The sequence below is a fragment of the Geotrypetes seraphini genome, chromosome 6, assembly GCF_902459505.1.
Source record: "Geotrypetes seraphini chromosome 6, aGeoSer1.1, whole genome shotgun sequence".
Taxonomy (NCBI): Eukaryota; Metazoa; Chordata; class Amphibia; order Gymnophiona; family Dermophiidae; genus Geotrypetes; species Geotrypetes seraphini.
Window position 1 is genome coordinate 117,648,345 of NC_047089.1, and position 21,818 is coordinate 117,670,162.

The 21,818-nt window shown below is 44.8% G+C and overlaps 1 protein-coding gene across 1 annotated transcript in view; it reads left to right on the forward strand.

Annotated features, from left to right (window-relative positions):
- The first annotated feature begins 18,438 nt into the window (after nucleotides 1-18,438).
- The window catches only part of ARGLU1 (arginine and glutamate rich 1), a 326,061-nt gene continuing 322,681 nt past the window's right edge, over nucleotides 18,439-21,818 (forward strand). Inside the window, 2 exon segments of the mRNA XM_033948664.1 lie at nucleotides 18,439-18,942; nucleotides 18,944-19,008. Of these exon segments, the coding sequence (XP_033804555.1) occupies nucleotides 18,682-18,942; nucleotides 18,944-19,008 (326 nt within the window). The 5' untranslated portion in view covers nucleotides 18,439-18,681.

The window sequence follows — 21,818 nt, forward strand, 5'->3', positions numbered from 1 at the left end:
CCGAAACCTCCTATCCGCCTCTCACTAAAATATATTATTTACCAACTAGAGCATCTGTTCAAAAACCAAACCAGCAGAATTTGTCTGCTGATAGTTTGGATTTGACAAATTTCCTTGAGAGGTCAGGTGAAGAGATACCGGCAACTGCTACGCTACTTGTACAATTTGCTATAGATGCTGACAGGGAATGGATGCTTAAAATGTTTTTTAAGTTTAAAGATGTACCATTTATGACTAAAATAGTGAGAATGTATCCAGATGTGTCACGAATAACCCAAAAGAGAAGAAAACAATTTCTAATTTTGAGACCAAGGGTTCTGCAATTAGGTGCGACGTTTGTACTCAGATTCCCCTGTAAATGTGTAATGACCTATCAAGGGAATAGATTTATTTTCTTTGAACCTCAGCAGTTGATAAAATTTATTTCTGCTAAAGAGCAAACTTAAAACTCCTGAGAGAAGTTCAGTCTCAACCTGCTCAAGCATAAGCTTTTTGGTTTTTGTTCTCTCCTGCTACCATCTTTAATTTCTTGTATTATTTGATAAAGATTTCAGCCATTGTAAAGCTTTCTCCCCCCTTAATTGAGGTCTAAAGATACAAACCAGTAATAATTCACATTTGGGTTTAATGATTTTGCCGCATGAGAAAGAAAAAACTTGTTCTGTTTTTGTATGTTAATTGTATATTTTTATTATTACCTATTGTCTCATTTTAATGTATGTACTGAGTTGTATTATTTTCTTGTTTTGACTAATATTATAAAAAAAACCTTAAAGGCTAAATCACAAGTAAGAGAGGATTCTAATAAGAGCTCTGGGAGAGTATAGAAATTCCAATTAGAGTCCTTGATCAAGGAGCCTCAGCTGACTCTAATTGGAAAAGCAGAACGGAGCACACTGGAAGCAGCCCAACGCTCTATGCAAAACACCAGGAACATAGGATTGTTCCAAGCCAACAAGCAGGGAGAAGAATCCAGCAGCCAGCTAGTGAGAATGTCGGCTTCTTTCCTGATGAAGCTCTCTTCAAATTAATGAGAGCGAAACGGAGATCTTCCGTAGCCACCTTGATATCTCGCTATTAAAGCTAAGTAGCTTAAGATCTATGCCACCATGACTTTTTGCTATTTAAGCTAAGTAGCCTAAGATCGATATATGGAAGTTATAAACTCCGACAGTTCTATTTTAGAATTATAAGTTATAGAATTTCATAGAGTTATTAAAATTAAATTAAAGATATAATAAAATATATAAAAAATCTTTTTGAGATAAAACTATCTATAGTGGGTTTCTGATAGTATAGAGCATATATTGGAGTAGTGAATAAAGATCGATGATAGCTCACCCTAAGGTTATCAGCTTGTAAGACATATCGAGCTTTTAACCGTGAGCGCTTGAGACCCTTTCTATACTCTCCCAGAGCTCTTATTAGAATCCTCTCTTACTTGTGATTTAGCCTTTAAGGTTTTTTTTTGTGTGATTCACGACTTTTTGGAGGATATTGACTAATATTATGTCAATATTATAAAATGAAAATAAAGAATTAAAAAAAAAAAAAAGAAAAGATGAAGACCCAACCCCACCATACTCGTCCCCATATCCCCCTCCCCCCCACCAACCCACCCCTCCATCCCCCATCCCCCAAAGTGAGAGTCCACGGATCTCCCACCATCATGTAAGGAAGTGATCCATCCCCTAAGCCCCTGACTCAAATCCCCACAACTATATGCCAACTATCAATACAACACACTCAACAATCCCAAAGGCAAACACACCAACCCCACAACTCCCCTGAAAAAAACCAAACAAACCCCGCAACAGCCCACCACACTTCACCCCCACATATCTCATACCCATACTCAGCCCCAAACCACCCCACACCCCATAAACCCCAGGTCCAGTCCAGGGGCAACCCCCCCAAGGCTCCAACCCAAAACTCAGAACCCAGGGACACAGTCACAAGGGGTGAGTCCGAAAACACCCCGCACAGGAGCGGAGGGAAGAGACAGCAGTAAAACATAGGTAGTCTTTCAGCCCTCAAGGGAGGCCACTCGAAGAAGAGGCGGTTGCCCGAAGAGGAGGTCCTCCCCCACGGCCTCCCCGCCCGCTCCGATGTCCACGCTCCACTCGCTGCCATCGGGAGGCGGCAGGATTCCCCTCACGGCCGGGCACCGCACCCACAGCAGGAGCAGCCTCCTCCAGGATCTCAATACCCGCTTGTTGCAGCAAGACACGGGCCTCGCGAACGGTGGTAACTTTAGTGTGGACTCCATTGATGGAAATGACTACCCCAAAAGGATAAGTCCAGCGGTAGCGCAAGTTACTGCGCTGTAGAGCTTTAGTCACTTCCCGGAACGCCCGGCGTTTCTGGAGCGTGCCTGCAGCTAGGTCCTGATAGAATTCCAGCTGATGTCCTTCGCAAGTTACCGTGCCCAACTCCCAGGCTCTGCGGAAGATCTGTTCCTTAAGCACAAAGCTCTGGAGGCACAGCACAATATCTTTGGGTTGATCCATGGTTCGGGGTCCCAGAGCTCGATGCGCACGTTCAAGACCCGGCTCCAGAGTGTCGTTCTGTAGAAGCCAGATTGATAGTGGTGGCGCGAACATCTTTATACTCTGGCAGATCAGGTAAGCCCCGCACCCGCAAATTATTACGCCGTGTGCGGTTCTCCAGGTCCTCAACCTTATCCAAAAGGGTTGGTAGTCAGCAGAAGCAGTTTCCAATGATCTTTGCATGCCAGTCGCATTCTCCTCACAACTGTCCAATCGCATCTCCACCACCTCTACCCTCGTGCCCACCTCCACCAGGTCAGTGCGAAGCTCCTGCACCGCCTCCCAAACTTGAACTGCCACTACCGATATCTCGGACTTCACCTCTGAGATCCAGCGCTGCATGTCCGCTTTCGTGAGCGGTTCTGGCGCAGCGCACTCCTGCAACGGCTCAGCCACCATATCGGCGACCACCGCTATAGCGCCGCTCAATCTCGCCGCCTCACCGCCACTGGTCTCCGGACCCGCGCTGCCACGTGCTGTCCGGCCCAGTGCCTGTTCCATCGTGCGCTGGCCGGGTTTCTCGCCGGGAAGTTTTTTGCGCGTTGCCATGGGGTCCCCGTTCCCTGCACACACCTCTGCACCGCCAGGGAAGAAAAATTAGCGCGTTTTACTCAGCGAATTAACAGTTAGTACGCCGGGCCCGAACGGAGCTCGCTGCTCAAGCTCCCATCCGCGGCGATGACGTCACTTCCTTCTTCTTGAAAGCGGTGTTTATGAAAAGCCAGCCACTGTTGGGAATGAGAATGAAGTAGCGAATTTAAAGCCTCCTGGGTAGATAAATAGCATTCTTGAGTCTCCCGTGAGGGATGCAAGTGAAAAGACCGCTTAGCCACATGTAGTTTAAGAATTCCCTGATTGATACGCTTGTTACGAGCACTCAGGAAAGAGATAATATGTCTTACCTGCCTCCCAAAACAAAATTGGATCAACCAAGTGGGTAGCATTGTTGGTGGAGTAGTCCTCCCATTGGGCCTGCAAAAAGGTTTGAAATTCCTTGTCTTTAGCTAGATAGGCAGGAAATCGCCAAGACGGGGTCCGAAGATATTCGGAATCCAGAGAAACATCTATCCAAATCGGAGTGTGATCCGAAATATTCAGGGGACCAATCTCTGCCGACTGGACAAAAGGGAACAACGTTGAAGACAAAAGGATATGGTCAATCCGGGACCAGGTCCCATGAGCCCGAGAAAGAGGCTTATAATCACGAACTTCAAGATGTAATAGCCACCAAGGGGCAACTACTGAAAGAGCATCACAAAAGTCAGAAAGAAGGCGACCCTTAGCCCCCAAAGAGGCAACAGAAGGTCCGGATTTATCCAAGTCTAGGTGCAGTACCAAATTAAAGTCACCCAAAATGAGAAGCGGATCCCCAGAAAAATGAGAGCAAAGCTGAATCAAACATTGAAGAAAAGCGGATTCCACCAAATTGGGGCCATAAGCCACATGCAAGAGATAAGATCGGGCACCCAAAGTGAGACGCAAGAGCAAGGATCTCCCTTCGCTAGCCTTGTCAAGAACCTGTACTCGAAGAGGCGAAGATTTACGGACCAACACAGCTACCCCACCATGGCAGCCCTGAGAGGAAGCAAAATAGATCCCACCCACCCAAGATCGGGCCAATTTAAGATGTTCCGAGTCAGTCAGGCGGGTTTCCTGTAAACAAGCAATATCTGATCGGTAACACTGTAAAGCTGCTAATATTTTGGACCGCTTTATCGGAGATGTAAGGCCCCCCACATTCCAAGAGGTTAATCTAAAAGGGGTACTCAGGTCAGAAAGTCAGGAGGGAAGTATCATAGAAAAGACAGAAGAAAGGAATGTGAACTACCCCAGGGGCCCAGCCACTCCCCAGAGCATTGATCCCACACCACCAGCGTAACCTGAAAGAAAAAGCATGAGTAATGCAAAATCAAAATAAACAGTTTGAAGGAGGACCCCCACCCCCACCAACCCAACCCGCCCTAACCCCATCCCTTCCCCTTCCCAACCATCACAATCCCCCCAGAGTACCCAGTAACCCAAACACAAACACACACCCCAGTCAACAGACGTGGAGTGGAGAGGAAGCCACACAAAGATGGAGACAGGGCCCTCAATCCCCCCCACCCCTCCCGCCCCCAGAATCAAAGCAAATCAAAGACCCCTCTCGCACACACACTCCACTCCAGTCACGCACCCACTACCCCAGGCCCACCCCCATGCAGACACAAAGTACAAGAGGGAAACCAAAGTGACAAGGTACAATCAGACCGCCATGGAATAAGTAGGAGTCCCTCAAGAAAACCAGGCAAACAAATGAACACCAACCACAAGAAGACCCCCCAAATAATCCACAATGAACTGCAACAGGATGCACAATAAACAAACATTGCAAAAAAGGTGTGGTGGGGGGGTCAATGAGTTCTCAGGCAGGTCCAAGCCACCAAGAGGCATGTCCACCCCATTCGGCAGCAAGAGCAGCCAATAGCGGGAAAAGGCACCACTGCCGCCGGCTACACGCCAAGTTCCAGAGAAAGGGGGGACTCTAGCCCAAGGGGGTCAAAGGCCGAACCCAGGCAATGGCCAAACAGGAAGACCCCCAAAAAAGTGGACCATGAAAAGATCCCAGGAGAAAACAAACCAAGGGTGTTGAAATCTCAAGGGGCCGAGGAAGGGCCACTCTCCCCCGGAAGAGCATCCAAATAGGCCTGTGCGTCCTCCGCCGAGGTGTAGGTCTTCCACCCGGCAGCAGTCCAAATCCGCAGGAGTGCAAGATAGGAAAGTTGAAATCGTTGCTTGCGCTCATACAAGGCCGTACAAACCCTGGAGAACCGACGTCGCCGCTCCTGTAAGGCAGGGGAATAATCCTGGAACAAACGGACCAGAGCCCCGTCGTAGGTAAGTGTGTTACATTTCTGCCTGTAGTGCCGCATTAGCTCCAATTTATGAGAGGAATTGAGAACTTTGAAGATAGTTACCCGTGCACGGATATGGTCCTCAGCCCTCCGGCCAAGTCGGTGAGCTCTTTCCAGCCGAATGGGCCCCATCTCAGCGGGGAGTGGTAACTCCACCTGGAGCCAGGACTGTAAAGTGATAAGCAGGCGAGAGTCAGGAACTGCCTCAGGAAGACCAATCAGGCGCAAATTATCGCGGCGCGAGCAATTCTCCAGATCTTCAAGTTTGTCCTCCTGGTGTCTAAGTTGTGCTTTTAAGGAGGAGAGGTCAGCAGCTAAAGCAGATTGAGCCTCCTCCACGTGGGCGGCACGGGACTCCAGCTCCCCAGTGCTTCGGGTGGTATCAGACAGTAAAGATTCCACTGAAGTCAGCTGAGCAGAGAGCTGGTCAAACCGAGCATCCAGAGCCCTCACCACCGAGGCAGATAACGCCTCGATGTAGGCCGCCGATAATGGGAGCGCGGAGCCCTGTTCAGCTGATGACGCCATCTTGGATTCGGACCGCAAGGCTCTCACCTCACGATCCTTCGCAGCGCGGCTTGATTTACAACTCATGGCAGGGCTGTGAGGGTGCAGGTACCGCTCCATACAACACCCAAGCCAATACGGTGGAGGCAAAGTCCGATTCCGACGGCAGGTAGGGTTCAGAGGGACCGAGGGCCCCGGAGCTCGAGCAGAGCACATCCACTTGGCTTAGCACATCACGTGACTCTCACTTAGGGTTTTATTATAGAGGATGGTACTTCCTCAGTGGCTGTATGTTTATTAAATGTTGCCCCTGTCTCCTTCCAGGAGTGTAGAACATCAATTGGACAAAATGCTACGTGGGTTTCTTTGGTTGGGCGGTCATCCACATCTTTCTTTGCACCTGGTGGCTTTGCCGATAGATGGGGGTGGACTGGGATTGTTGCCTTTGCGGAGATTCGTAGAGGCCTGTCACATGCAGCATATCCATGATTGGTTTCTCTCTACGTCTTACTTCTCATGGACTCCGTTAGAATTACAGTTTTGGAAACCCTATTATTTCATACAACCTTATTATTCTTGCATACCCCTCAAGTTGTGGCTGCTGTCCTGGGGAACCCCTATTATTTTTTACTTGCCCCCTTGAGATCCACCTGGCAACAAGTATATATTCAGTTGAAACTAGATTTTCAGACTACACCTCTTTTGCCTATTTGTGGAAATGGCTCCTTTCTACCAAATATGACAGCTGCTGGATTTCTAGCGAATAGGAGGAGAAACATTTCCTATTTGTATCAGATCCTTACTGATTAGAGTACTCTACCAACATTTTCCCAGTTGCGCATTGCTTATGGTTGGACCAGTTTGGGTGTCTTTTCTTATCTACAACTTAGGCACTATGTGATTTCTTTGCCTTCTTCGGCATTGCTTACTACAGTGTATGAAAACCTATCAGATGTTTATTGGTTAGATGCTCAGCTGATGGTACCCCTAAAATATTTCTGCCATTCTCTGTTGGAATTCTCTCCTCCTCTAGACTATGCCAAGGTAGCCCAGGCTTAGTGTACTGAATTGAAGATTAAACTAAAGGGCCCTCACATTCAATGATTCCTGAAATTACTTCATGGCCTTTTGCCTGACATTTCCTTTTTTGAAATGGGCTACAAGTTTCTTTGTAGAATGTACATAGCACCTTGGCGTGCATATAGAGCAACACTCGCCTCTGCGGACTCTTGCCCGAAGTATAGTCACCCTAAACCCACCCTGTCTCACATGTTCTGGAATTGTCCCCTGATGTGACATTTCTGGTCTGTTGTCTTCTCCAGGTTCGGCTGTATGTGGCAAACCAGGTGGCATTGTAATAGTTATAGCTTGTTTTGACTTTCTGACCTTCAGCATCCTATACCCAGAGGTCTTAAAGGCTTTCTTCGATGAGCAATTCTCTCGGGTCTGAAGGTAATCCTTTCTCTTTGGATAGGGCCTCTGAGTCCTACTTATGGCCACTGGCGCTCACGTATGCTACACCTCCTGACTATGGAAAGCATGCATCTGTCTTTTTTTTCTTTTATAATCTTTATTGATTTTCCAAACCAGCAACAGTGCAATTAACAGTTAAAGGTGCATATAATAAATCAAGAAAAAGCACATTCATCTTTCAGAAAAACAAAAACAACCACTTTTCCCCCCTCCCTCCCACCTACCCACCCAAATGACTAAGCAAGATAACATTAATATATATATAAAAATTCCTTCAATAACCTTTCCCAATTTAACATCTATAAAAATCTAAAATATCCCCAACCCTCCTGCCCACCCTTTGGATATGTAAATTGTACTCAGAAGTGTATTAATAAATCAATCATTTATTATTTATAAAGTTAGTCAACGGACCCCAATTTAGTTGAAATACCTTAGTATTTCCCCTTTGATCATTTATAATTTTTTTCCATCCTGTAACAAAGGCATAATGAGTGCCACCAAAAACTAAAATTCAATCGATCAGTTTTTCCAATTCTTTATGACTGGGACACTAAACAGGGATGAATGTTGCCTATTATTTGGCAGCCCTTTTTGGATACCTTAACCCCACATGCACGCAGACGTGCTTTACTTGATCGGTCCTGACTTGAGTTCTTGGTGTCCTTTTCCTTCACAGTTCTGGGATGGGGGGTGGAGGTGGGAATGGGTGTTGGGTGTTGGGATGGCAAGTTAATTGCATTGATGATCTCTGTGATAATTTTATGGTTGTGTGTCTTGTTCTCTATGACAGCTGTGCTTTTGTGCTGTACTTGACTGTATTTCTCGCAAATTTAATAAATATAATTAAAAAAAAAATTTTATATCTGTTAGTTATAGTTTGCACTGTTCAGGAAGAAATTATTTTCTTTTTAGTTCTCTGGTGTTGTAATGCATGTAGAGTCTGGCATCTTAGGGTTTCGTTTGTGTATTTTAGTACTTTTAGTTTGTGGTCCTGTATTTGCATAGGGGTTTTCTGTGTACTGCATGTGTGACCAAGGCCAGGTGTTCTGGTAAAAATTAATGTTGAGAAGCATATAGTGTAGTTTAATTTTGTGGTTAACCATTATATATTGTTAATAAGATTATATTGTGTGTACTGTATATATGAAAAATGAATGGAAAAAATGGCATTACAATTAGTGCTATTATTATGGGGGTGTATTATGGGGCGGAACTTGGGTGGGGTATGGGGCGGAGTTTTTGAGCACCCCTAATCATTTAAAAAAGTTGGGGCAAATAGGAAATCTGGCCATTTTACAGCTATACTAAAAATGGCTTCAGCACACAGAAAAGCCTCATACAGCATGCACTTTTAGGAAAAGGGCCACAGTAAAATTGTTTGTAGAATCAGAGAAATGGCAAATTCAAGCTCTTTCTTAAAACTCAGCTGTTCTAATTATTGGAAATAAGAACATAATAAGAATTAGAACATAAGAACGGTTGCTGCTGGGTCAGACCAGTGGTCCATCATGTCCAGCAGTCCGCTCACACGGCGGCCCTCTGGTCAAAGACCAGAGCCCTAACTGAGACTGAGATTAACCCTACCAGCGTATGGCCTTGTTCAACAGGAACTTGTCTAATTTTGTCTTGAATCCCAGGAGGGTGTTTTCCCCTATGACAAACTCCAGAAGAGCGTTCCAGTTTTCCACCACTCTCTGGGTAAAGAAGAACTTCCTTACATTTGTACGGAATCTATCCCCTTTCAACTTTAGAGAGTGCCCTCTCGTTCTCCCTACCTTGGAGAGGGTGAACAATGTGTCCTTATCTACTAAGTCTATCCCCTTCAGTACCTTGAATGTTTCGATCATGTTCCCTCTCAATCTCCTCTGTTTGAGGGAGAAGAGGCCCATTTTCTAATTTGACTTGGCATGCAGCTTCTACTTGATTATATCTATTGCTGGTTGAAGGCTTTGCCTATTGCTTTATGTGAGTTTTTTTTTTCTTTTTGTTAGTGGGGCCCTGGGAACTTTTTTTTTTCTGTTTTCTTTTTCTTGTGGGGGGGCGGTGGGTGTTTCATTGCATATTTTATTGTAATTATGGATGCTGAGTTTTTGATTGTTAGCATTGGTTTTGCTGGTCAGTATGCAATGTCATTGTTTTCTTTTTCTTCTTAAAAATTAAAAAAAACACAACACAGAACATAAGAACATAAGAAGTTGCCTCCGCAGGGTCAGACCAGAGGTCCATCGCACCCAGCAGTCCGCACCCACGGTGGCCCATCAGGTCCACGACCTGTTAGGTGATCTCTGACTTTTCCTTTAACCCATCTCTACTTCTATCTGTACCCCTCAATCCCCTTATCCTTCAGGAATTTATCCAAACCTTCCTTGAACCCCGTAGCGTGCTCTGCCCTATCACAACATCCGGGAACGCGTTCTATCCTCTGAATAAAGAAGAACTTCCTAGCATTTGTTCTAAACCTATCCCCTTTTAATTTCTCCGAGTGCTCCCTTGTACTTGTGGTTCCCCAAAGTCTGAAGAATCTGTCCCTGTCTACCTTCTCTATGCCTTTCAGGATTTTAAAGGTTTCTATCATGTCTCCTCTAAGTCTACGCTTTTCCAGGGAGAATAGCCCCAGCTTTTCCAACCTGTCAGCGTATGAAAAGTTTTCCATACCTTTTATCAGTTTAGTTGCTCTCCTCTGGACCCCCTCAAGTACTGCCATGTCCTTCTTGAGGTACGGCGACCAGTACTGGACACAGTACTCCAGATGCGGGCGCACCATTGCACGATACAGCTGCATGATGAATTCCTTCGTCCTAGTTGTGATACCCTTTTTGATGATACCTAACATTCTGTTTGCTTTCTTTGAGGCAGTTGCACATTGTGCCGATGCTTTCATTGTTGTATCCACCACCACACCCAGGTCTCTTTCAAGGTTACTCACCCCTAGTAATGATCCCCCCATTTTGTAGCTAAACATCGGGTTCTTTTTCCCTACATGCATGACCTTGCATTTTGCTATATTAAAGCTCATTTGCCACTTTTTTGCCCACTCTTTCAGTCTTGTTAGGTCTCTTTGCAGGTCTTCACAGTCATCCGTGGTTCTAACCCTGCTGCAGAGTTTGGTGTCATCTGCAAATTTAATAACCTCACATTTCATCCCCGTCTCCAGGTCGTCTATAAATATATTGAACAGGAGCAGCCCCAGCACCGACCCCTGCGGAACTCCGCTCGTGACCCATTGCCAGTCTGAGTATTGGCCCTTTACTCCAACCCTCTGTTTTCTGCCTGCCAACCAGTGTTTAATCCATCGGTAGACATCCCCTTTCACCACATGGTTCCACAGCTTCTTAAGCAGCTGTTTGTGGGGTACCTTGTCGAAGGCTTTTTGGAAGTCAAGGTAAATGATGTCTATGGATTCCCCTTTGTCCATCTGGCTGTTTATCCCTTCAAAGAAGTGCAGTAAGTTCGTGAGGCACGACCTTCCCAGCTGTCCATATTTTTCTATGTGCTCGCAGATGCTGTCCTTAACCAGTGCTTCCATCATCTTACCCGGAACCGAAGTCAAGCTCACCGGCCTGTAGTTTCCCGGGTTACTCCTTGATCCTTTCTTAAAGATAGGCGTGACATTTGCTATTTTCCAGTCCTCCGAGATCTCCCCAGTTTTTAAGGATAGGTTACATATTTGCTGGAGTGTTTCCGCTATTTTGTTTCTCAGTTCTTTTAGTACCCTTAGGTGGATTCCGTCCGGGCCTGGTGATTTGTCACTCTTCAATCTATCTATCTGTTGGAGGACATCCTCTTGGCTTACCTCTATTTGCTCAAGCTTTTAATCTTGATCCCCACTTATGATCTCCTCGGGTTCTGGAACATTGGATGTGTCCTCGCTCGTGAAGACCGATGCGAAGAACTTGTTTAACCTGTCAGCTACCTCTTTTTCCTCCTTTATCACTCCCTTTCTGTCTCCATCATCCAACGGTCCCACTTCCTCCCTCACCGGTTGTTTCCCCTTCACGTACCTGAATAACGGTTTGAAGTTCCTTGCTCCCCCAGCCAGCCTCTCTTCATATTCTCTTTTTGCTTTCTGAAGGATCCAAGGCAACATGGCTTTACAAAAGGTAAATCGTGCCAAACGAACCTGATTGAATTTTTTGACTGGGTGACCAGAGAGCTGGATCGAGGACATATGCTAGATGTAATTTACTTGGATTTCAGCAAAGCCTTTGATACAGTTCCTCATAGGAGGCTGTTGAACAAACTTGAAGAGATGAAGTTAGGACCCAAAGTAGTGAACTGGGTCAGAAACTGGCTGTCGGACAGACGCCAGAGGGTGGTGGTTAATGGAATTCGCTCGAAGGAAGGAAATGTGAGTAGTGGAGTCCCTCAGGGATCAGTGCTGGGGCCAATCCTGTTCAATATGTTTGTGAGTGACATTGTGAAGGGTTAGAAGGAAAAGTGTGCCTTTTTGCAGATGATACCAAGATTTGTAACAGAGTAGACACCGAAGAGGGAGTGGAAAATATGAAAAAGGATCTGCAAAAGTTAGAGGAATGGTCTAATGCCTGGCAACTAAAATTCAATGCAAAGAAATGCAGAGTAATGCATTTGGGTATTAAGGAACCGTATATGCTGGGAGGAGAGAAGCTGATATGCACGGACGGGGAGAGGGACCTTGGGGTGATAGTGTCCGAAGATCTAAAGGTGAAAAAACAGTGTGACAAGGCAGTGGCTGCTGCCAGAAGGATGCTGGGCTGTATAAAGAGAGGTGTAGTCAGTAGAAGGAAGAAGGTGTTGATGCTCCTGTACAGGTCATTGGTAAGGCCCCACTTGGAGTATTGTGTTCAATTTTGGAGACCGTATCTGGCGAAGGACGTAAGAAGACTTGAGGTGGTCCAGAGGAGAGCGACGAAAATGATAGGAGGCTTGCGCCAGAAGACGTATGAGGAGAGACTGGAAGCCCTGAATATGTATACCCTAGAGGAAAGGAGAGACAGGAGAGATATGATTCAGATGTTCAAATACTTGAAGGGTATTAACGTAGAACAAAATCTTTTCCAGAGAAAGGAAAATGGTAAAACCAGAGTACATAATTTGAGGTTGAGGGGTGGTAGATTCAAAGGCAATGTTAGGAAATTCTACTTTACGGAGAGGGTGGTGGATGCCTGGAATGCACTCCCGAGAGAGGTGGTGGAGAGTAAAACTGTGACTGAGTTCAAAGAAGCGTGGGATGAACACAAAGGATCTAGAATCAGAAAATAAGATTAAATATTGAACTAAGGCCAGTACTGGGCAGACTTGATGAGCTGTAGCCCTTTTCTGCCGTCATCTTCTATGTTTCTATATATGGCCGTTTGGTGGAGGATGGGCTGGGGAGGGCTTTAATGGCTGGGAGGGTGTAGATGGGCTGGAGTAAGTCTTAACAGAGATTTCGGCAGTTGGAACCCAAGCACAGTACTGGGTAAAGCTAAGAAGAAAAAATTTAAATTGAATCAGGTTGGGCAGACTGGATGGACCATTCGGGTCTTTATCTGCTGTCATCTACTATGTTACTATGTTACTATGAACCATTGGTGACATTCCTTTTGGTGTTTTTTGAGTTCCTTCTGGTTGTCCTCTGTTTGATCCTTTTTCCATTTTCTGAACGATATTTTCTTGTCACCTATCGCCTTCTTCACTGCATTTGTTACCCACACCGGGTTTTTTGTTCGATTCTTTTTGCATCCTTTCCTAAACTTGGGGACGTACAGGTTTTGTGCTTTGTGCACCGTGTCCTTGAGTAGGGACCAGGCTTTTTCTACGATCTCCATCTTACCTGAGCTGCTTCTGAGTTTCTTTCCCACCATTTTCCTCATAGCATCGTAGTTCCCTTTTCTGAAATTGAGCGCTGTCGTTGTGGTTCTCATCACCTTTGATGCTCCTACTTCTAATTTGCACTGGATCAGTGGTGATCGCTGTTGCCTATTACTACCACCTCCTTTGCGGGTCCCCCTAGCCCGTTGAGGATTAGGTCGAGAGTGGCATTTCCTCGCGTTGGTTCCATGACCAGCTGTTCCATGAAACAGTCCCTCTCGGCCTCCATGAATTTTGTTTCCCTCGCGCAGTTGGAGTATCCAATACTCCAGTCTATCCCAGGGTAGTTGAAATCCCCCATCACCATCACACTTCTGCTTTTGCATTCCTGCCTCAATTCTGCTTCCAGGTCTTGGTCGTTTGCTTCTGGTTGTCCAGGTGGGCAATAGTACAGTCCCAATTTTATGTCAGCTCCATTTATTCCTGGTAAGTTAACCCATAGTGATTCCAAACCGTCCGCCCTTACTGCTGTTTCCATCCTGGTCGAGTGAATGGAGTCCTTTATATATAACGCTATTCCTCCACTCTTCTTGCAAGTCCTGTCTCTCCTATAGAGTTTGTACCCTGGTAGGACCACATCCCATTTGTTGTCCTCAGACCACCATGTTTCTGTGACTCCAATTATGTCTAGGTCTTCTTTGTTGGCTATGACTTCTAGCTCTCCCATTTTGGCTCTTAGACTCCTTGCATTTGTGTATAAGCAATTTAAGTCCCGGTTGTTTACTTTCCTTGCTGGTTTTTCTCGTGGTCTGTTACTCCTGCTGACCCCTTCGTGGGCTGTCAGCCCCTGAATTTCATTCTGTTTTCCTCCTATGGTGTGTCTTCTTCGTCCTTAGCCTGCTTCCCCTTTTTCGCATGTCCTTCTAGCTCGTATTGTTCTCTCTTCTTTTTGCTCTCTAGTTCCACTTGTTCCTTGGACCCCTGTAATTCATCTTTGGGTCCTTTTTCACATTTTCCTCGCTCGCCCTTAAGTCCTTTTCCACATTTATCCCGCTCGCCTTTAAGTCCTTGTTTACATTTTTCCGCACAGTATCTTTGTTTGATACTCTTGTCCGAAGTGTCGTTGTCAGATCTACTGTCGGCTTTCCCCTTCTCAGTTTAAAGCCTTGTCTATTTCGTTCTTGACGTTGTTGGCCAGCATTCTCGTTCCTGCCTTGCTCAGGTGCAATCCGTCTCTCCTGTACAGCTTGTTCTTTCCCCAAAAAGTTGTCCAGTTCCTTACAAAGTGGAAACCTTCCTCTTCGCACCATCTCCTCAGCCATCCGTTTATTGCTTGCAGCTCGGTCTGCCTCCTCGCATCCGCCCTTGGTACTGGCAGGATCTCTGAGAAAGCTATCTTCCTTGTCCTCAGCTTCAGTTTCCTTCCCAGGATCCTGAACTGCTCAGTTAGTGTAGTCCTGTTGTAATTTCTTCTGCTGACATCGTTGGTTCCAACCTGGATTATCACTGCTGTCTCCTCCGTCTCAGCCCCTTCCAGGATCCTCTCGATTCTGTCGGTGATGTCCTTCGTTCTTGCCCCCGGGAGACATGTCACTAGCTGGTCTTCTCTCCCTCCTGCTATGTGACTGTCCACTTCTCTCAGGATTGAATCTCCCACTACGATTGCAGATTTCCTCTTCCTCAGCTTCCTTCTTGGTCTCCAGTCTGTATCTTTGGTGTGGTCTTCTAAGTCTCCCTCTGGGTTCTGGTGGGTCTCTGCCTCCTCGGTTTCTCCGCATGGTCCTTCTCCCCTGGCGTCTGGTGGATTCTGTCCTCCATCTGTTGGTTCCTGTCCCCCGGCGTCTAGTGGTTTCAGCTCAGCATTTCTACAACCCCCAGTGGCAAATACAATATGAACATTGTTTTCTAATCAAGTCCAAAATGCTTCTTTGCAACGTGACTAATGGAAGCATACTTTTAGCTATACAGTAATGAGAGTTCTTCTCGGGCCTGTCTATATGGAATATTAAAGGACTCTTTCTCTGACTGGTGGGAGAGGAAAGCGGAGACTCCTGTGGGTTTTTGGAGAGGTCCAGGCTGACTGCCCTTGACCGTGGAAGGCAGGCCAGGTAACACCTGCAGTCAGCGCTGCCAATGGTGACCAGTTTTTTGGCCATCTTAAACAACTAGGACCCCTGAGGAAGGCTAATTTGCCGAAACACAGCCCATGTTGGGTCTAGGCTCCAGTGTTTTGTTGGTGTAATTTGAAATTTGGAATAAAGTATTCAAGTCTTTTACTCCTTAGACAAACTTGAAGCTATTTGTTCAACTGCTGTATGATAGTGTGCTGAAGCGTTTTTAGTTCAGGTATTTTGAAAATGAAAGAGCAAGGTGCATTATAAAAACTTGGAACTTTCTTTTTTAAAAGAAAAATATCGAAGTCAACTTTACTTGGGACAGAAATAAGCCATATTGAAAACCACAAGCACAGTTTCTTAATAGTGAAATCAATTTTTATTGAACAGAGAAAGAAACACAGCAAAGAAGGAACAGGTTGTGCAGAAAATGTACAACTCCCTCAACTCCCCCTCACTCCCAACCCCCTCCCCATCCCACCCTTCATCCAAAACCAGCCCCCAGAAATAAGGAACAATACTATGCAAGACCAATAACAGGCAAAAGCTCAATCCTGCACCACTGCAGAGGCCCGGACAGCATAGGACACAATACCGTGCAAACAAAGCCCTGTACTCTGATGAGCCCTGAGAAGAAAATCAAGGCCTCTCTTCCCCCCCAACGCTCCCAAAAAAGAGAGAAAACCCCCCCCCCCACAAAAAACAGCACCAACAACGAAGAACTAACAACCAAAAGTAAAGAGCAGAAATAACAAGAAGAACAGAGGAGAGGATGGTATGGAAGCGTGGTGGAGGGAGAGAAAGGGAGCAGGGTGGTATGGAAGGGTTGTGAGAAGGATGGTATGGAAGGATGGTGGAAGGAGAGAAAGGGGCTGGTGGAATTGGTGTGCAGGAGAAGAGGAGAGATATAAGGGGAAGGATACTGGATGGAATTGGGTTGAAGGGAAAGAAAGGGGGCAGATGCTGATGGAATTGGGGTGCAAAGAAAGGGGAGAGAGACATAAGGTGGAAGGATCCTGGATGGAATTGGGTTGGAGGGAGAGAAAGGGGGCAGATGCTGATGGAAGTAAGAGGAAGGGAGAGGAGAGAGTGAAATGCCCGACCATGGGGGTGTGGGAGAGGGAAGGGGAGGAGAGGAGAGAGATGCCAGACCATTGATGAAGGAAGGGAAGATGATGGATTCCACACCAATGTGGGGGGAGGGGAAGAAGAGATGGAAGGGAGAGGCAGACAATTTCTGGAAGAGGCACAGGACAGAAGATGAAAGGAAGAGAGTGACACAAAGATGAGGAGAGCAGAAACCAGAGAAGACAAAGGTAGAAAAAAATTTCTATTTATTTATTTTTTTTGTTTTAGGGGACATGCATTGCTGTTTCTGTGGTGTTGCATTGTATGCAGAGTCCAGCTTCTTGGTGGTTTTATTTAACCTTTGTCTACATATTTCTATTTTATCCCCCCTTTTACAAAACTGTAGAGCATTTTTTAGCGCTGGCCGTGGCTAAAAACCATACTAGTTTTGTAAAAGGGGGAGAGGTTAGTTTGTGATTACATATTCCATACTAGGCAAAGGTGTTTTCTGTGTTCTATTTGTATGAAAGACATGTTTTTTGTTAGTGTTGACTAGCCTTGTTCAGCGAAATGCATCAGGCATGGTTCTTGGGAGCACCTTGAATGAACCTGATTTGAATCTTCTTATTTTCTGCCAATCTTCTTTTGTTTTATTTTGGATTCTTTAGTGGACTGTTTGCCTTGTTGTTTCGTTGCAAGTGGATTGTACTAGAGGAGTTACAGATTTGGTTGTTTATACATATGGGATACAGTTGGTTGATATAGAGCAGTGGTCTCAAACTCAAACCCTTTGCAGGGCCACATTTTGGATTTGAAGGGACTTGGAGGGCCTCAGAAAAAAAATAGTTAATGTCTTTTTAAAGAAATGACATTTTTGCATGAGGTAAAACTCTTTATAGTTTATAAATATTTTCTTTTGGCTAAGTCTTAATAATAATATTGTAATTTACAGTTAAAGAGAGATATGATCAAGAAACGGTTTTATTTTACTTTTGTGATTATGATAAACATACCGAGGGCCTCAAAGTAGTACCTGGCGGGCCGCGAGTTTGAGACCACTGATGTAGAGTGAGGCAGTTGAGAGGCGTTGTAAAGTTGGTTATTAATATAGACTTATATTTCAGATAGTATTACTGCTTTACAAATATTTGAATACTTTTATATATGCATGGAAAGGGTTCAGAGTTAAAGTCCTGGGTAAGTAGATGGGATGGGAAGGGAAGGAAGGGGGATTTGTTCAGGTGTTTGGGGGTTGCATAGAAGAAAAACTGTGCATTGGTATGCTAATCTTTGTTTGTTTTGAATAAAAAAAAGAAATACAAGTGGAAATAAAGAAGTAAATAAGAAAAAAGATAAATGGGGGCGGGCCATGGGTGGGGCAGGGGCAGGGCCAGGGGGGCCCAGTGTACTTGGGTGCCTAGGGGCCCTCGAAGAATTAATCCTGCCCTGGGTGGGCGGGATATAAAACGAAATAAATAAATAAAGTCCAACTTTATTCTCATCCCCAGTACAAAAGCGAGCCTGTCACTGCAGTGAGAAATGTCTAGCCTTTAATGTTCAGGAGCTGTTTAAAGAAACGTTTCTCCGGGCTCAGGAGGACATGTGAAAAGTTAAAACAGGCGCCGTAAGTCACCCTCCTACCCACCGTGACACAAACTGACGTGATACGTCAGCGGAGAAAGGGGCTCGTGCCGAAAGAGGAAGGCTTTTAAGGTAGACAGAGGAACCGGATTTTGCATTAGACTGAAGTACGACCTTACTAACATCTAAAGAAATAAAAAAAACAAACAATCAAAATTGGTACCCCCCCTATAATTCACATATTTATGACAGAGGCAAGAAAAAGTAAAATTTTAATGTTTCTATAAGACGGTTCGGGAGAATCCAGAGGATCCTGCAAATCCCTCTTTTGCCTTATGTAGACGGATACACTGCAAAAACAATCTGCCACCTTTCGCCATATAAATTCGACTGAAAAGCCACAACTCTTGATTATATGACTTCCTTTCCGTCATCGTACAACTGAATGCGTTTGCGCAGTTATGCAGCCTTGGCAAATGTATATAGTGCATTGTGGGAAAGTAGAGAGCTCGGTGGGTAAGCCGCCATCTTGTCTGCTGGGGAAAAGCGGCTCGTTTATCGGTTGCAGCTAAGAGTAGTGGGCTTAAGTAAAGTGGTTTGTGTGTGTCTTCCCCAGCTATTTATTAGTGCAGTTTATGCTCCTGTAGTGTGCTTGCTCATTGCATAAATTAGGTAAGAATCCACGGAAGGTAGAGTCGGAGGTAGACTGTAGTGGTTAGAATGGGCCGCTCCCGCAGTCGCAGCTCGTCCCGCTCCAAGCATGCGAAGAGTGGGAAGCATAACAAAAAACGAAGTCGGTCGCGATCAAGGGAGAAGGAGCGGGTAAGGAAGCGCTCTAAGTCGCGGGAGAGTAAACGTAGCCGGCGGCGAGAATCTCGCTCCCGCTCTCGCTCCAACACAACTGTGTGCAGACGCGAGCGCGCAGCCTCTCCACCCGATCGTATCGACATGTTCGGGCGTACGGTGAGCAAGCGCAGTAGCCTTGGACGAGAAGCAGAAACGCGAGGAAGAGGAGAAGAAAGCTGAAATGGAAAGGCAACGCAAGATGTGAGTGAACCCATCCACCAACCCTATTTTGGCTCTCCAGTGTATATAGTAGTGAATCGGTGATGTAGTAGTATCCTAAGAAAAGAAATACAAAACGTAAATAGACAAGGGTGATGAAAACTAGGGTCTGAAAGAGGGAGGTGAAAGGGTTGTTCGTGCAGTGTAAACTTACTAGATATGTAGGATTGGGAGTAATAATCTGGTTTTTCTCTGTGTACAGTAGTAAATCGTCTTGGTCTTGTGTTATGTGTGTATACATATATTTACATTTTTCAGGGTCCCTTTATATGCAGAATCTTGTTTTAAAAAAAAAATATTTCACATTCTGTTATCTGAAAAAAAAAATGAAATTCAAAATGGTTTAATGTTAATATTTGTGATTCATGCAACATAGCTTATACCTGTAAGGTGAAGGAACAGTTATAGAGACATTAAAATATTAAAAACGTATAAAGTGTGGGTGTGATTTTACTTAACTTCATTTGTCATAACAAACCCAGATTAGCGCTGTTTACAAAACTACCCTTGACAAAGATAAGTAATTTAGGGAGTTAGGCTGATTGTGAATATTCTTATGAAGAATCAAACTTTTTGTTGTATTATGTGCATTTGGAGTAAAGATCTAAACCTGCTAAAAGAACTTTGGAATAAAGTTGTTTGAAAGATACAGATAGAAACATGATGGCAGATAAAGGCCAAATGGGCCATCTAGTCTATCCATCTGCAGTAACAATTCTTTTCCTCTCTCTGCGATCCAGTGCCTATCCCACCCCTTCTTGAATTCAGACATACCCTCTGGTCTATGAAACCGCGCTATCGGTTTTTAGCGCAGAGAGCTGTGCTGAATGGCCTGCGCTGCTCCCGACGCGGTTTCGTAGAAGAGGGGGATAGTCTTTGTCTCCACCATTTCTTCTGTGAGACTGTTCCACGCATCTACCACCCTTTCTGTAAAAAGTATTTCCTTAGATAACCTATTACCTCTTAATTTCATTCTATGCCCTCTCATTCCAGAGTTTCCTTTCAAATGAAAGAGACTCAACTCATGCGCATATACGCCATTTGATAGCAGGTATAAGAATGTCTGTATATATTGACTATTCTTTGATGCATTGTTAGGTCCATTAGAAACAATTTGGTTCCACTATAACCTTTCCTCAGTTATGTTATTCTCTTTAAGTCAAAAGCTGTGTGTGGGTTAAGGAGAGAAATCATAGAAACATAGGCCAAATGGTCTTTATCTGCCTTAAATTATCAACTCTGTCTAACCATGCCATTTATTATCCATTCCTCTCTCTTAGACCAAAAAATACTTTCTTGAATTCATATATACTTTACATCTCCACCTCCATGGGAGGCTGTTTCATGCTTTCACCATCCTTTCTGTGAAAGCCTTTTCTGAGATGATTTCTGCATCTATCCCCATTCACTTTCATTGCAGGCTTTATTTTCAATTGAAAGAGACTCACCTCATATATTTATGTGCCACATATGTAGGTATTTAAATGTCTATTGTATCTCCTCTTTCCTTAGCAACTGCAGCAGATGAATCCAGAGACCAATGGGATAGCACACATCTACCAGCAGGCAGAGATAGAGAAACTGATTAACAGGTGGTCCTATTGGCTGGCACACAGTATGCTCTATCTCACAGCAGGTGATGGTCGCTATTCAGCTATCTCCTGAATTCTGGCTGTGACTGGAAAATTATTTTCTCCTGTTGAGGTTTCTCTTCAGTGAGCTGGCAATGCTATTTCTCCTGTTGAGATTTTCTCTTCAATGAGACAGGGGTGTCCGGCTGAACGGTGCCGGTTTTAGGGGTTACACCTGCCCCCCCCCCAGGTCCCTGCCTCACCCTCCCTCCATTGCTAGATGGTCTGAATGGGTCTCGATTGTTTTCTTCTTTCCCTTCTCTGTTTAAAAAAAAAAAAAAAGGGAGACCACAGTTGCTACATTCTGCCCTGTTAGTGCTGCACAACCAGCTCTTACTGGCTTCAACCAGCCCTAACAAGCTTGTGAGTATGTATGTGTTTTTTTTACTGTTGTTTGAACTTCAGGCTCTGTTTGGGAGTCTTAGTACTGTGGGTTCGGTCAACGTACATTTAAGGAATGGATATTTTATTGAGGCTAAATTTTATGACAAGAAATCCGTTGAGAAAGCCCCGGGACTTTCCCGCCCTTTGCATGCACTTGTTTGGTTTCCTTGTTGGTTACAGCATGGCAGTAGCAGTGCGAATTCATGCACGCACTTGTTCTCCTCGTTGAGTTTCAGTGCAGCAGTAGTAGTCCTGTTTATTCCGAGGCTCTCTTTCGTTGGTGTTTGTCGCGGCCATGTGCAGCTGATTGTGCAGGTGCCGGTTTATAGCAGCGCGAATGAGATGGGACATGTTTTTTCTTGCGCTGTGGGGAGCACCGTTCTTCTAGTTATTCCCCGAGTCTGACTTTCTTTCTATCAAGTTTCAAGTTTAATAAGGTTTTTGATTGATCGCTTAATCATATTTCTAAGCGATGAACATAATAATAAAATTACAATATTTAGGGAACAATACAATACTTAACAATAATTAAGTCCTGCAGGACTATTAACAGACTTAACAAACCCATAAACACAAGGAAGGGAAGTGAACTACAAAATATTTAAAAGAAAGCAGAACAATCAAGGAAAATACATAAGCCAGGGGAAACAGAAAATTTCCATAATATTATACAACAAAAATAGAATTAGCCACAGAACTGGCTAATTAGTTATCAAAGGCGTCTTTAAAAAGAAAAGTTTTTAAATTACTCTTAAATTTCTCCAGATTGTACTCTTC